Source organism: Papio anubis, chromosome 10, assembly GCF_008728515.1.
Source record: "Papio anubis isolate 15944 chromosome 10, Panubis1.0, whole genome shotgun sequence".
Lineage (NCBI taxonomy): Eukaryota > Metazoa > Chordata > Mammalia > Primates > Cercopithecidae > Papio > Papio anubis.
In genome coordinates, this window is record NC_044985.1 from 58,022,169 (window position 1) to 58,037,880 (window position 15,712).

Here is a 15,712-nt window from a genome sequence, read left to right on the forward strand (position 1 = left end):
CTTTCCTACAAGTGGGGAGTCGAGTAGGACTGTCAGCCCTAACTTGCAACATCTCGGGGTGGTTTGTGTGTGTGTGTGTGGGGGGGGTGCATGTGGCCCGGTTTCATTGGTACTTAAACCTGGCTTGCTGCGTGAGTGTGTGCAAATTTTTAATTGCACTGTAATTTCTTCAGTCCCCAGCCCGCCCCCGCCCCCCCCCCAAGTATCCCCCCCATTCCCCCTCACCCCCGCCGCCCTAGCTAGCCGACTTGACTGGCACGCGCCGGGAGCCCGGGCCCGGGCCCCTCGGCGCGTCTGATTGGCTGCGGGGCAGCTCCCGTCTGCTCTGCCTGCGCCCTCATTGGGTGAGAGGCGCAGCCAGCGGCACTTCAAAGCGGGTGCTCCTCGCACTTAGGCTGAGTTTAGCCGGCGGGAGCCCGGAGTCCGCTCGGCGCGAGCGCGGGGACGCGGGAGCCGCGCGGGACCCAAGCAGTTTTTCCGAGCAGCCGCCAGGCTCAGCCCCGCTCCCAGCCTCGCTGCGCAGCCAGAGACCTGCTATGGCCACGTCTATACTCGGGGTAAGTCGCAAGCGCGGCAATGCATTTGCTTATTTTAACCGGAGTAATTTTTCGTTATGGCTTCTGGGGTCTGCGGCTCCCGAGAAACTGTTGCTGCTGGACTGCAGCTTCAGCTTCTATTAGCACTTGCCACATTTCTGGGACTGATTTTTTTCCGAAGTTTTTGGAACCCAGCAGATGCCTTTGCAAGAAAAGGCCTTCTTAATGAAGTCCTTTTTTACTTGGTTTCAAAGAAAAGCTAGAGGTTTCTTTTCTTCCCCTCGTGATTTATACCCCACCCCCCGCCTTGCTTTGGGGATTTTGTTGCAATTATGCGACAGTGGTGTTTCCAGAAAACAGTCTTAATCGTTTTGCAGTCCATCTAGTCACGCTAATAAATATTTACATTTCCGCGGCTCCCCAGTTCGCCCGTGACTTTGAAAATACGTCTCTGGCCGCTTATCCTCGGATTGTTGTTTTCATAATCGCTGTGTTTGTGTGTTTGTGTCAACTTTAAAACCAAACGTTTTCTATTGAAAAAGAAAAGTCAAGTCGTAGCCACCCTGGGAGTGCTGCAAGTTTCGCCCGTCCCTGGCTGCTGTTTCGGCCGCCTCCGCCCTCGCCCGGTGTTTGTTGTCTCTGGTTTCTGTGTTTACCTTCGCGCGTCACCCCGAAGGGCGACTTGGGGTCTTCTGGGAGAGGAGCCGGTTTACCGCGACAACCCAAGTCCGGTTGTAGTCAGGGTTGCAGCGACTGAGGCGGGGAACACGGAGGCATCTTTGATTTACAGCCTCAGCGAAGAGCAACTTTCCGGCCCCCGGACCTTCGCCGCGGTGATGGCCACTGTCCCGCGCCCGGTGCGGTGACTCTTCCGCGGGCGCGTGGGGAGGAGGCGCGAGGCGGGGAGCTAGAGCCCCCCCGGGAGCAGCCGCAGGGGACGAGGCTGCTCACGGGTGCACTTTCTTTCTTCCCCACTTCCTCCTGCCCTCCTCCTCCTTGCTCCCTCCCCCATCCTACCCACTTTAGGAAGAGCCGCGCTTCGGAACGACCCCGTTGGCCATGCTAGCGGCGACCTGCAACAAGATCGGCAACACGAGCCCGCTGACGACGCTGCCGGAGTCAAGCGCCTTCGCCAAAGGCGGCTTTCACCCCTGGAAGCGCTCCTCGTCCAGCTGCAACCTCGGCTCCAGCCTCTCGGGCTTCGCGGTGGCCACCGGGGGCCGTGGCTCGGGCGGCCTGGCGGGCGGCTCGGGCGCCGCCAACAGCGCCTTCTGCCTGGCCTCCACGTCGCCCACGTCGTCCGCCTTCAGCAGCGACTACGGCGGCCTCTTCTCCAACTCGGCGGCTGCCGCGGCGGCAGCGGCCGGAGTGTCCCCGCAGGAGGCGGGTGGCCAGTCGGCCTTCATTTCCAAGGTGCACACGACGGCGGCCGACGGCCTGTACCCGCGCGTGGGCATGGCGCACCCGTACGAGTCGTGGTACAAGTCGGGCTTCCATTCGACGCTGGCGGCCGGCGAGGTGACCAACGGCGCGGCGTCGTCGTGGTGGGACGTGCACAGCAGCCCGGGGTCGTGGCTGGAAGTGCAGAACCCCGCTGGGGGGCTCCAGAGCTCGCTGCACTCGGGCGCCCCCCAGGCCTCGCTGCACTCGCAGCTGGGCACCTACAACCCCGACTTCAGTTCCCTCACGCACTCGGCCTTCAGCTCCACGGGTCTCGGCTCCTCCGCCGCCGCCGCCTCGCACCTGCTCTCCACCAGCCAGCACCTGCTGGCCCAGGACGGCTTCAAGCCGGTGTTGCCCTCCTATTCGGACTCCAGCGCCGCCGTGGCAGCCGCCGCCGCCAGCGCCATGATCTCGGGCGCCGCGGCCGCCGCCGCCGGGGGGAGCTCAGCACGCTCTGCCCGCCGCTACTCGGGCCGCGCCACCTGCGACTGCCCCAACTGCCAGGAGGCAGAGCGGCTGGGCCCGGCCGGGGCGAGCCTGCGGCGCAAGGGCCTGCACAGCTGCCACATCCCGGGCTGCGGCAAGGTGTACGGGAAGACGTCGCACCTGAAGGCGCACCTGCGCTGGCACACGGGCGAGCGGCCCTTCGTGTGCAACTGGCTCTTCTGTGGCAAGCGCTTCACGCGCTCGGACGAGCTGCAGCGGCACCTGCGGACTCACACGGGCGAGAAGCGCTTCGCCTGTCCAGTGTGCAACAAGCGCTTCATGCGCAGCGACCACCTGAGCAAACACATTAAGACGCACAACGGGGGCGGCGGGGGCAAAAAGGGCAGCGACAGTGACACGGACGCCAGCAACCTGGAGACGCCCCGTTCCGAATCCCCCGACCTCATCCTGCATGACTCCGGCGTCAGTGCCGCCCGGGCGGCGGCAGCGGCAGCGGCGGCGGCGGCGGCGGCGGCGGCCTCCTCGGGAGGCAAGGAAGCAGCGTCTGGCCCCAACGACTCTTAGAGGCCGGGCGAGAGGCGCGAGCACGCGAGCGAGTAGAGACACCGAGAACGAACGAGAAGTTCGGAGGGCGAGAGAGCGGGGGATGGGAGGGCAGGGGCTTCAGTGACGCCCCCGGGGCCCCGGCTGGGCGCGAGGTGGAGCCGCTCAGGGTTCCCGGGCTGCGGTTCGCCCGCCGTGCGAGGAGCTCCCCTCCGCCTTCCGCGCCCGGATGAGAATCGAATGCGTGGTCCGGAAACAAAAGCGAACCATCCTCCGACACACACACTTTAAAAACCGTACTCCCAGACGTACACATACACCGGAGACCTGCAACCACAAGCACGCACACTCGCGCGCGCACACACATACCACTCGCCCAAACTTCTCGAGCGAAGAGCAATACATAGAAAGGCTCCCTCTTTGCCCACTATCCACCTCCCTCCAACACCCGTCTCTTTCCTTTTCTCAAAAACAAGCCACCACCCAGCAAAGGACTGTCAGAACATTTGAAAACAAACGGGACCGATAAAAACACCCTTTGTGTGGATTATATTATATATAAAATGCTCCAAGTCCTGCCTGATGTCTACTTACAATGAGACTTTTCCTAAAAAAGGAAGCATCGAAAGGCTTAAGGTGAGAAATTAAACTGGAAGTCTAGCGACAGTTTCTCTGTATTTCATAACATCTGTATAAATAGGGTTCAAAATATTGTGTTCTCTTTTATTTTCTTGTAAATGTTCATTCGAATAGAGTTTTTTTGGGTGAATCCCTGAAATTCAGGGAGTTTTTTTAATTTTCTGATGCACTTTGTGAAAGTCAGTATATATGTAAAAGATATTTAAAATGTTGAGTTATCATTTCACTCACAAACACGTAAGTTAAGGTCATCTAAAGAAATTAAATGCGTTTATCTGTATGAAGAAAATCTTGACATCATATTTTCATTTTGGTATTATTAAAGGACTCTGAACAATACATTTCCTTTTTTAAAAATCCTGTTTCCCCCTCAGTAACCTTTTCGTGGGTCGATATTTTTTTTTTTTCGGTTGGGAAAAAATTCCCTTAATGTTAGTTGTAGGTAATGTAAAGTTTATGTGGGTTATAAAAGCCATACTACATATACGTTTTTGAGAAGTCAAAATTATTTATTTGTATATCAACAGCATAAATTAAATTGGGTTATAAGGACGTGTAGTTGCATTGCTTAATGTGAAGGCTCTCAAAAGGTGACATTTTAAAACTCTGGAGCGCCTAAAGAATGCAAAGGTCCTTGGCAGCTTTAACTGAGGAGGTGCCTAAACCTCTGGGAGGCGTCAGAGAAAATTCTGGTGGGTTTGTTTGTTTTTAAAAAGTGATTTAAAAACAATCTGTGAAAGGAAAACGCTTTTAAAAAAGAAGTCTTTAGCTCCCAAGGCCCTGTATGTTGGAAGGCAACTCAAGGGAATAAATCGCTAGAGTCAATACCCCGGAAAAGACATTTCATGCCTAAATGAAAATCTTGTTAAATGTTATTAATTTTGACTTAGAGCACACAGCAGCCCCCTGTGCCTTGTATTCCCTTATTAGGGATTCATGTCTTATCAAATATCTAATTAATCTCCTAGACATCATTTGTTCTGGCCAACTTTATCTCAGCTGGTCCGCGGGGAAAACTCCAAATATTCTCTGTGACAAAGCTCCCTTGAAGATCTTTTTAATTGTCTAAATTAACTGCACCAAATTTGCATGTCAAACGGTAAAGGGCAACCTGAGATAAAATGTAAACGTTTTAAAAGCCCCCAAACTAAGCACTTGATTTGATAACTAGGCTTTTTAATGTTATGGAAGACAACTGCTCCTTTCCTTTTCAAAGACGGCTGATCTATGCAAATAGTGAATTGGAAATGCCTAGGTCCCCGCGCCGTCAAATGGCCCTCGCAGGTTATTTGAATATCAGTGGCGCTGCTTCTGAAAAGGTTCAAGGATGCTCTCTGACTTCTTTGTGATTACTCAGTGCGGCGTCTTATTCTGAAGAAAAAAACTCGGGAATAATTAAAGGCTGGGATCAGGCCTGGGAACACATTTGGGACAGGAATCTCATTTAGACAGTCTCTTTCAAAATAAGGCACAGTTAAATTGACCAGAAGGCAATTATTGAAATGAAAATTATTTTCACTCTCTTTGTCTTCTGACCACCAACTTAACAGCCCCAGTTTAAAAGAGGGAGAAAAGAGGGAGAGACAAAAAGAAAATTGGTAAATGAGATAATTTCGCAATTCGAAAAAATTTTAATTTAGAAAATAAAGTACATATTTACAGAATAAAAATATTTCTAAAAGACTTCCCACACAAGAGGAAATACAAGCGAAGTGAGCACCAACATAATTTTTTTTCCATTTTTGATTACTGTCCATCTTGGGAATTTGAGCGAAGGTTTTGATTTTTAGGAAAGAAAAAATAAATTCTTGTTATTAACAATCATCAAAATGTTTTCTCGGAAAATGTTCTGAAACACCAAGTCGCAAAGTAGCGATAAAACAGAACGAAGTTCCCCAGCAGGGATTTTGCAGCGTGACATTCAATGGCTTCTTCCTTCTCCTTCTTAAGCTCCCCGCAGCCAGGCTGCCCCGCTCTTCTTCCTGGAGTTTTTCTTCACTTTGGCCTTTTTCTCTCCCCGATCAAGCTGTTCATAACAGGGAGCCCCCCACTCCCTAAGCGCCTCTGGTCCGGGGATGGTCTTCTGGAGAGCCGGCTGGTAGGGGCACGTTTCCTGGAGGGACTTCGGGCCGCAGCACTGGAGGCCCAGAGGGTGCCTGGCGCGTTTGGGGGCCGCGGGCTGGCGGCGCGGGGTAAAGGGTGTGGTGGGTCTCCCCAGGAACGCGGGCGCCCGGGCGTCGGGCCCAGGCAGCTTTGTTTGTCGTTGATAATAAAGGCAGATCAAAGGGCCCGGCTGTGCAGGTCCCGCTGGCCGCGCGGCTCCCTCCGCAGGCCAGTGATCAAGGCCTGTGAGCGTTGCCTCTGCCCCGCGGGTCAGCGGACGTCCATCACCCAGGCTCCTGGGAGCGGCGGGCGGCTGCCCCGGCCCGAGCGTCCAGCCGGGAGACAGCAGCCCACGGAACCTGAGCCCAGAGGGAGCGGGGCCCCGGGGCCCCGGGGCCGGGGGCCCCGGCCGAAGCCAACAGGCGAAAAGAGGGCCTAGGCCCCCTTCCTGGCCTCCCCCCAGCCCTAGGCGCCCTTGGGGGCACGGGGAACCTTGACTTGAGCGGGTGGCGACCGGCCGGCCGGGGTTGACCAAACTGGAGACAGCCCTCGTGGGAGGCGAGAGCCCCCCAGTTAGAACACGAGTTCGGTCCCCAATTGCGGTGGGTCCGCGCCTCCCCAGGGCCACCTCGGGGCCCTAGAGGCCTGTGCCTCTCCGGCTCAGGGGCCAGAAGGAGCTGGAGGCGGTGGCCAAGGGCCCAAACTCAGAGGTGGGTAGCGGCCTGGAGGTCCGCGCGGGTGGGGGCCGCGGCCTGGGGGCGCAGAGTCGGGCCCGGGCCCGGGTGAGGGCAGTGCGATTTCGAGTCCCCCAGTTTCCCTGGCGTTTCCTGTCCCATAGCTTCCAGCGCAACAGAGGAACGAAAAGCAAATTTTCCTCCGCCCTGCGCCCACCCAGCCACGATCCGCACCATCCTCCGGCGTTTCCTTTTCTGACACCAGTTTTCTCCCTTTGGAATGAATTGGATTCTACCTGACAAGGAAAAAGAAAAAGAAAAGAAAGAGATTTTCTTTCCTCGAGGAGGGAAACAACATTATTTTGACGAGATTAGATTGTGCACCTGAATGGCGTGTCTGGACCTTCCGTCAAATGGTTACAAGTCGTGTAAAATTGAATTTCTTTTTATTCGGATGGAAACTTTATTTATTTTAACTCTAATCTTATTTGCATCTATTATCTGTATTCACCAAGGCTCTCTTCCACTACAAAAATGCAGATGAAGTAAATCTCACATAAATCCCGCCCATTTGTGTAATTGGTATACTAAGTGTTTATTTTAAGTGAGAATAATTTAGCTACAAATTTTCTTAAGGAATAACATTCTTAACACATTAAAAAAACTGAAAACTCTGATTTGCTTTTATGTTTGACAGTAGCTCTTGATTCCCATAAGAGGAGCTTGGCGAGTGCGGCTCGCTGGCGCCACCTAGAGCTCCGAGGCGGGAAGGCCGCCGCCTGCCTGGCTTGCGGCTGTCAGCGTGTGGAGACCGGCTTTTGCCGCGAGCAGCAGCAACCAAGAGGATCCTGCGAAGAAACGCGAGGGTTTGCGTTCCAGCGGGGAACGAACCCTGCTATTGGGGGTGGGGAGCACTACTTGGCAGTGGCTTCTGGGCAAAAGGGTCGTTTCTGGAACGTGCTAACTGAAAATCCAAACAAAACAAAGTAAGGACCGGTTGGCCCTGGTCTTAGAATTGTCGCATTTAACATCCTTTTCAAGGCAACTTCAGGGTCTTCCAACTTAAAGTTGAGAGCCCTGAAGCATTGTCGGCAGCGACGTGGACCCCAGGATGTGGGGATCCAGCTGTGGACGCAGACCCCTACGACTCTGCATCCGCGGCTCCCGGCCCGCAAGGCCCGCGTGGACTATCCGGGGCCGGCTGGAACCAGGCCGATTCAAACAGGTCACCAAACCATCCCACCCTACCACCCTCCCGTGGACAATCAGGGAGGCCAGGGACCCGCTGCTTTCGCAGCCCCAACCCGAAGCGGGCCAGAGCAGCCTTCTGCCTCGCCTTCGTCCTCCGGCGGACACCCCAGCCCGAGGGGGGCGCGGGGGGGCGGCTGGGCAGGCAGGAGCCGGGTCGGGCGCGCAGGGCCCCCTAGCGCGGCGAGAAGCCCCCAGATGCCCAGCTCCAGGCCTCCCCGAAGGGTGCGCACATCCTCCCGGAGCTAAACGACCCCTTTTGTCCTCTGCTTTTCCCTTTGAAACCCAAATCTGAAATCGGGTAACAGTTGGGCGCGTTGGCCAATTTTCTCTCCTCTCAGTGCATCGTCCTACCCCCGCCGCCCCTTTCCGTCCTCTTCCAGTCCACTGTCTCCCTGACCCCAACCCGTCTTCGGACTAGGTGGAGTGACTTCCTCCTCCTCCATTTTTGTGCCCCCCACCTCCCCAGCGCTTATTTATTGTATTTTAATTTAAAAAGCGACACCTTCAAACCCTGCGCCCGAGGCGGCGGAGGCGCCGTCACCCGCAGCCGCGAAAGCCCGGCCAAGGCGCCTGGGTGCCGGGCTCCCTGAACTCGCGCCGGGGAGCAGCAGCGCGTTTCCGGGGACTCGCAGCCACCTTTGCGGCGGGTAACTCGGCTGGGTTTGTATTTGCTGTTTTAATACAAACCCCGCCGCACTGCCTATTTCAAAGATGTGCTAATTACTACTTGGATAGCAGGGCGCAAAGTCCTTGTCCATTTCCCAGTACAAAGTAGGTTGCTAGAAAATTTGAAATTGCCTTTCAGCCTAAAGCTGCCTTACCTGAATGTCATAATTACAGTAATTATGTACATCCAAATTACATGCTAATTAAATTAGAATCAAATCGTTCTAAATCGAAATCAAATGAGGTAGTGAAGAATTAATCAATGACAACATAAATAGAGAGCTTCCTTCAGAGATATTTATTGTAACGATACAAGGAGGAATTTGATCTGAAAAAGTCACCTGTTTGTTTACTTTCAAATTAGTAATCAGTTATTATCCCTTCTCCATAATTTTAACCGTTCAGTGTTATTTACCCCCCACCCTTCCCAGACGCTGGAGTGTATAGAAATATGTATGAGGTAAATATATACAGACATGCCTCCCCCATATATTGTTGACATAAATATAGACTGTGTGTTTGCAACTCCAGTTAAGGAAAGGGTTTCAGAATGTCCGTGGGGACACGTCCCTCCAGGGCCGGCTGTCGAGGACCCGGAAAACCACAGTCCCTAAGAGTTCCAGTTTTTCCAAGACCCTTATACTCTCTTCCTTTAGAATTTCACACTGGGGATTTTACATTGTTTTGCCTGCGTGTAACGATTTCAGGTTGATTCATTTATTTATAAAGGAAATGCAAAGTGACAGGGTGTCTCCCCCAGTCCACATTCTGCTTGCAGATTGCTGACGAAAGTTGGTATCTTCATGTTTGCCCCAAGAGCTTCATAAAGCGCCCTCTTCACCTGTGGAGCGCGAGCGACCAGAACAATTCGCTCGCTTTCCTAACTGCTGAAGGCGAGTCCGACCCGCGCGGGGGACTGCGCCCGAGGCCCGGCAAGCTTCGGTGGGGACTGGCAGGGCCCTTGGCGGGCGGGCCCCCAGCGGAAAGGCCTGAGAATTGCTTCTAGGGGGTGGCTTGGGCCAACGGGGGGCCAGGGAGCCGCGCAGAGGGCCGGCCCCGACCATTCCCCGCCGCACCTTGTGGGTCGGGTGTCGGGCGGCCTCCTGGCGCCGGAGGCGCATCTGCTAGGAAAGGTGTGCGCCCCCTCATTCTCGGCCTCCCCATTTCGGTTTGGGGTGTCTTCGCAAGGTTGCCAGACGCGCATCCAGAGAAGGAAACCACCAGAGCACGCAGAGGGGCGTCGCCTAGAGATGGGAAGGGGCGACCCCAGCCAGGATTCATCCCGTCACCCTACCCCACCCCCCATTCTGGCTTCCTTTAGGTTTAGGGCGACGTCCTCCTGGGAAGCCCTGCTCTATCAGTCCAGGAACCCTCGGACCTCCACTTCTGTCCACCCCCTCGCAAAGCCCTTCAAGCCGGAGGGACTGGAGAAAGGCGACTCCGGGGCAGCTTGGGCCGGAGGGTGCGTTTCTTTTCATTCCAGGCAGCTCTCCGCGTTCATCTCGCACATCTTCGTCATTATTGTTACATTCTGGGCATTCTGGGGGTGATGTTAAGTGTGGCGTGAAGGGAGAAGAAAGGGGGAAGGTGCTGTGGAGTTACCTCTTCCTTTCCCGTCATCAGGAACCGGATTTTAGGAGCCTCGATCAGGTAGGAGAGCTCTCAGCAGCCCCGCTTTCCCAAACCTTAGTTTCCCCCGGTCTGACTTGTTCCTCACAACTTTTAAAAGGCCTTTTGCCTTTTTGATCAGAGAATGCTCCCAAGGCCTGCAGGTATTGCATGCTTTTATCTCTTTTCAAGAAATGACAACTATAGTAGAGGTTTTCTTTTTCAGAAAACCTAAATACGATTTTTAAATATCATTCAGCTGCTGAAGCTAAAAGTGCTACTTTCTTCCTGGTCTTAGGACCCGAGTGTGGAGCTGCGGCCCTCCGCAGCCGCCTCCACCAGCGTCTTGGCCCAGTGGTCATTAGGTAAGGAGAAGAGTGAAATGGCTCAGGTGGATTTTGAACTGTTTGAGCTTCAATGCCAAAGCATACCAAATGTTCAGTGATTAAAACTGGGAAACGCCTGCTCCCAGCTGCGTGGAATGATTTGATTCACTATGAGCAAGCAGTCTCATGGAAGAACAGCAAGAAAGGTCTCTCCAAGCCTTTCGGATGAAAAGCTTTCTTAAGATTACAGCCCTATGGTTCAAAACAAGATCTCCGCTTCATAATGCAAGGTAAGCAGACCTGCCACTATGCTGCAGAAACCTCTGCCCATTTTGGCCTTTATTAAAATAAATTATGACTAATTTACCACGGAGACGTTCAGATAAACAAGTTCTAACCTAGCAACTTGATATTTCTTGGTTATTTATAAATCGACAGCACCTCCTACAGGAATTAATTTGCTAGTGTTATGTTAAACGTTAGGTTAGGAGAAAAGTCCCTGCGGAGGCAGAGGGAGAAATGCCTCCAAAATGTGTCCTATGCGCGTGCAGTTCCAGGCTCATGGATAAATAAGAAACGTGTAAGTCTGCCAAGATTTCTTTAAGGGAACTTCTCTATTAAGGTAAGAATGACAAATTTCACCAGGCTGGTCTTCTAAAAAATATCCCCGTTGAGGACTTTTGTTTGGGTTCTTAAGTCATAGATTCATTAAACGTGGAGGATTCTTCTTGGGTTTTAGGTACTGAGAGGAATCTCTACACATACTAGACATTCCTTTTATTATGAGGTTTATCTTATGAGGTTCATCTCCTTGGTTTCTACCTTATATTTCAAAAAGCAAAAGTAGAATTACATGTCCAATATTTTTATTTTAAAAGTAACTTCCAATTATTTTCCCCATCATTAGGGTATGTGGAACACATTAGCTAAGCCTCTTGAAAGCTGTTTGTTATCATGGTATGATTTTGTGTGAAAATGCCTCTCTTCCGTTTTTAAGTTTACAAAGTTAGAATGGTAGTTCATTAGGGCTGTGGAGCACCCTTGGGTGACCAAGGCTGAAAGCCAGACAGAAAATCAACATCTTCCATAACTACATGGAAATTTTTTCTCAGAATTAGATGGGTAAAAATATTGGAGCTTTTGGCAGTACTTTCTAGTTTCTCAATCCTAACAATAAGGATAATTAAATCAGAGACTAAAAAAATCTCAGTCACTTTATAAAGTTAAAAGTGGACCACATTGGCCAGGCATGGTGGTTCACGCCTATAATCCCAGCACTTTGGGAGGCTGAGGCAGGCAGATTGCTTGCGCTCTGGAGTTCAAGACCAGCCTGAGCAACCTCATCTGCATTAAAAAAGTGGACCACGGTGTGTGAGTCAAATGAGAAAAGTGTTAAGAAATAACATATTTAATTCATTTTTAATTACAGGAGGCATTTCAGCATTTCTCTTCATGAACACTATATTGCTTCAGAAACCCTTTAAGGTAGTATTGCATAGGTTTTGACATTATAAAAATTATAAAGTCTAAAAAGGCAGAAGATAGAAAATAATCACTGCAACACTGATGAACTCAAGGTGTAAATTAGCAGTCTTTATCAACTTCAAATGCATGTTGTTTTTTTTTTTTTTTAGTGAATAAGGGATCTTTGAGGTGTGCTATAAGTTATTAAACAATACTGTGGAAGGAATTCAAGTTCCTCCCCCCTTCGTCTTAAAAATCTAAATAATCAAGGGTTGTTTACCTCTTCACTTAGTTTTTCTTAGAGGACATTTGTTTCTGTGTGTGCACAGACAAGGCAAAGACATATATATCAGATGATGTGGTTTTACTTCTTTAAAATGTTACTCTCTTGCATAATTTATGAAATTGTGACTGCCAACTATCGAAACCATCTAATCAATATTTGTTTTGTATTAATTAGCAGATGGTTAAAAAATATAGAACACTGATAACAAAAATACTTGTGTCCAAGATGTGAAGTTTTTTGGAACTGTGTTACTTGTGATTTGTACCAGTTCTTTCTATAGTTTTCCCTTACCACATCCTTTGAAACACAAGGGAAAATTTGCAGCTAAATTTAAATATGCCTTATATACCTATACTGGTGAAATATCAAAGTAGTTTGTTTCATTTGAAAATCTACCCCTTGCCCCCCGCCGCCGACCACTGGCAGGATCAACCAGGTATGAAGTAAAATCTTTAATAGTTTTAAGACAGTAATAGAAGGGCCATTTGTGGAAGGCAGAATAATAGTCCCTCATAGATGTACATATCCTAACCCCTGGAACCTGTGAATGTGTTACATTACGAAGAAAAGGGGAATTAAAGTTGCAGATAGAATTAACATCGATCTTACAACTGGGAGATTATTGCATGATTCTTCAGCTGGGCCCGATGTAATCACAAGGTACTTAAAATTGGAAGAGGGATGCAGAATGTCAAAGTGTCAGAATGATTAGATTTGAGAAGGACTTGACTCCTCTTTGTTAGCTTTGAAAATGGAGGAAGGGGGCCAGGAGCCAAGAAATGCAGGCAGCATCTAGAAGCTGGAACAGGCAAGCAAACATATTTTCCCCTTGAGCCTCTAGAAGAAACACAATTCTACTGACACCTTGACTTTAGCCCAGTGAGACCCATGTCAAACTTACGACCTCTAGAACTGTTAAGCTAATACAGTTGGATTGTTTTTTGTTTTGTTTTGTTTTGTTTTTGAGATGGGAGTCTTGCTCCATCACCCAGGCTGGAGTGCAGTGACGCGATCTTGGCTCACTGCAACCTCCTCCTCCTGGGTTCAAGCGGTTCTCCCACCTCAGCCTCTTGAGTAGCTGGGATTACAGGTGCATGCCACCATGCCTAATTTTTTTTTTTCTTGAAATGGAGTCTCACTCTGTCGCCCATGCTGGAGTGCAGTGGCATAATCTCGGCTCACTGCAACATCCACCTCCCGGGTACAAGTGAATATCCTGCCTCAAACTCCCGAATAGCTGGGACTACAGCGAGTGCCACCATGCTCGGCTAATTTTTGGTATTTTTAGTAGACACGCAGTTTCACCATGTTGGCCAGGCTGGTCTCGAACTCCTGACCTCAGGTGATCTGCCCGCTTGGGCCTCCCAAAGTGCTGGGATTACAGGCGTAAGCCACCGTGCCTGGCCCAGCTGGACTGTTTTAAGTTTGAGGTAACTTGTATACCTGCACAAAAAACTAATATTATCCAAATGTAAACAGCTTATTCTATAGAACAAAATGTTAAGGGGGCTTAAAAGTCTTAAAGATTTATTAATCCATTGTTTAATTTATACTAGTGAATTTGGATAATGATTACAATTCACTTCAAGCAAATTCAAATCCTTGAATAACAAATTTGAATTGAAAAAATTAAATTATACCCATTCAATGTACTGTCATTCTCTTAACAATGTTTCAGAACAAAGAAAATGTCACAGAGTTCTATATATGGTTTTTATCTGGTATGGGGCACAAGAAACAGTTACCAACAGAAAATATTTCTACAGCCCCAAAATAGCTTACAAATATTTGCAAAATTCATTCTTATAGTACTCATGTAGTTTTGTACTTGACAGTTTACAGAGATGAAAAATTAAAATTGAGCTTTTTTATTAGAAAGACAATAGTACATAATTTAGCCCTTGCTATAAGTATTCAATAAAAAAGTGGAGATATTTTTATTCCCAGGTAATTGTCACATACAGTCTTTCTTCTCTACTTCTGCCTCATTCTGTGTCACTTTAGTATGCATATCTCCTGTACATTTTTTCTCCTCTGTACACATCTGTGCCATGGCTTCTGGTGTCATTTCTTCTGCTTTGCTCTGCACTGGGACTTCGCTGTGGCCGTTTTCTTATCTCCCTTTGCTTGTAACTACCAGGACTTCTGCTCCGGCTTCTCCTGCTCCTTTCCTCCCTGCCATGGCTCCTGCTGCTCCCCTCCTTTCTTTCAGAGCCTCTCTTCTCTGGGCTATGATGACGGCTTCTGGACTTTTTGTCAGAATCGGAATGGCTCCATTTGCTGTTCTCCCTAGAACTCTCGCGTTTTAAGAATCTGGGCTTTTCCTTGGCTTTTTCCCGGTTATGGTGACTGCTAGAAAGTTCTTCATGAAGTTGTCTCTTCTTAGACTTGTCCTTCTCTTCAGAATCACTGTTGTTATGCCCTGAACACTTGCTTTTCTTTCTTTTCTTCCTTTCTATTTTTTTTTCTTTATTGTCACTCTCACTCTCACTACTGCTTTCTGAAGTCTCAGTAGAGGAAGAGGAGGAGGAGGAGGAGGAAGAGGAGGAAGAAGAGGACTTATGTTTTTTGTGCTTACTTCTGCTCTTCTGAAACTTTTTCTTTTTTCTATCTTTTTTCTTTTTTCTCTTCTCCAGTCGATCTAATTTCCTGTAATTGGGAAACAAACAGTAACAGACTGTGTGAAAAATAGCTATTTCATCAACTGTAAGTTACGAACAAACAATATATTTTCTTAGAAGTTATTAAAAATCGTATCCATGGCAGGGTGCAGTGGCTCACGCTTGTAATTCCAGCACTTTGGGAGGCCAAGGCGAGCGGATCACAAGGTCAGGAGTTCGAGACCAGACTAACATGGTGAAACCCCATCTCTAGTAAAAATACAAAAATTATCTGGGCATGGTGGCACATGCCTGTAATCCCAGCTACTCAGGAGGCTGAGGCACGAGAATCGCTTAAACCTGGGAGGCAGAGGTTGCAGTGAGTCAAAATCATGCCACTGCACTCTAGCATGGGCAACAGAGTGAGACTCTGTCTTAAAAACAAAACAAAACAAAAAACTCGTATCCATATATGAACGCATTGTTTACTAAATGACAACTCATTTTCTTCCTTTAAAATTATTCAAAGCATGTATACATTAAATTTAAAAAAATGCATCAAGCCAATTTTCTGACTATACTTCAATAGTAATGACTACTTTTGTGTTAAATTCTTACTGATATGAAATTATATAGCACTCTAAATGGTCATCCTAAAGAAAGTCTGTGAAAGGTGTGTAACATCAGTTGGAACTACTATAAAAGCAAATACACAGCTATAATCAGATGAAAAATTAATTTTATGTACTATTTTATAGTATGTAAATATTAATCAACATTACATTATCAAAATTCGAGAATATTCTCCAGAAATTCTAAAAGTACACATTAAACTTCTGAAATATTACTTTTATAAAATAATATAGTTAATACTTGTTTTCAACAATTGTTTATTTTTATTTATTTATTTTTTTGAGACGGAGTCTCGCTCTGTCGCCCAGGCTGGAGTGCAGTGGCCGGATCTCAGCTCACTGCAAGCTCTGCCTCCCGGGTTTACGCCATTCTCCTGCCTCAGCCTCCCAGCTACTCGCCCACCACCTCGCTCGGCTAGTTTTTTGTATTTTTTAGTAGAGACGGGGTTTCACCGTGTTAGCTAGGATGGTCTCGATCTCCTGACCTCATGATC

General features: G+C 49.1%; 2 protein-coding genes across 2 annotated transcripts in view; one reads left to right on the forward strand and one right to left on the reverse strand.

The window, feature by feature from the left end:
- The first annotated feature begins 397 nt into the window (after positions 1-397).
- On the forward strand, positions 398-3,947 carry SP9 (Sp9 transcription factor). Its single transcript, XM_021923725.2, has one exon. It carries the CDS (start codon positions 1,596-1,598, stop codon positions 2,988-2,990), a length of 1,395 nt encoding a protein of 464 aa, XP_021779417.2. The 5' UTR covers positions 398-1,595; the 3' UTR covers positions 2,991-3,947.
- Positions 3,948-13,496: 9,549 nt separating this feature from the next.
- CIR1 (corepressor interacting with RBPJ, 1) overlaps positions 13,497-15,712 on the reverse strand; it is a 49,254-nt gene continuing 47,038 nt past the window's right edge. The window contains exon 10 of the mRNA XM_017946665.3: positions 13,497-14,635. Within this exon, the coding sequence (XP_017802154.3) occupies positions 13,987-14,635 (649 nt within the window). The 3' untranslated portion in view covers positions 13,497-13,986. The remainder of the gene's footprint in view (positions 14,636-15,712) is intronic.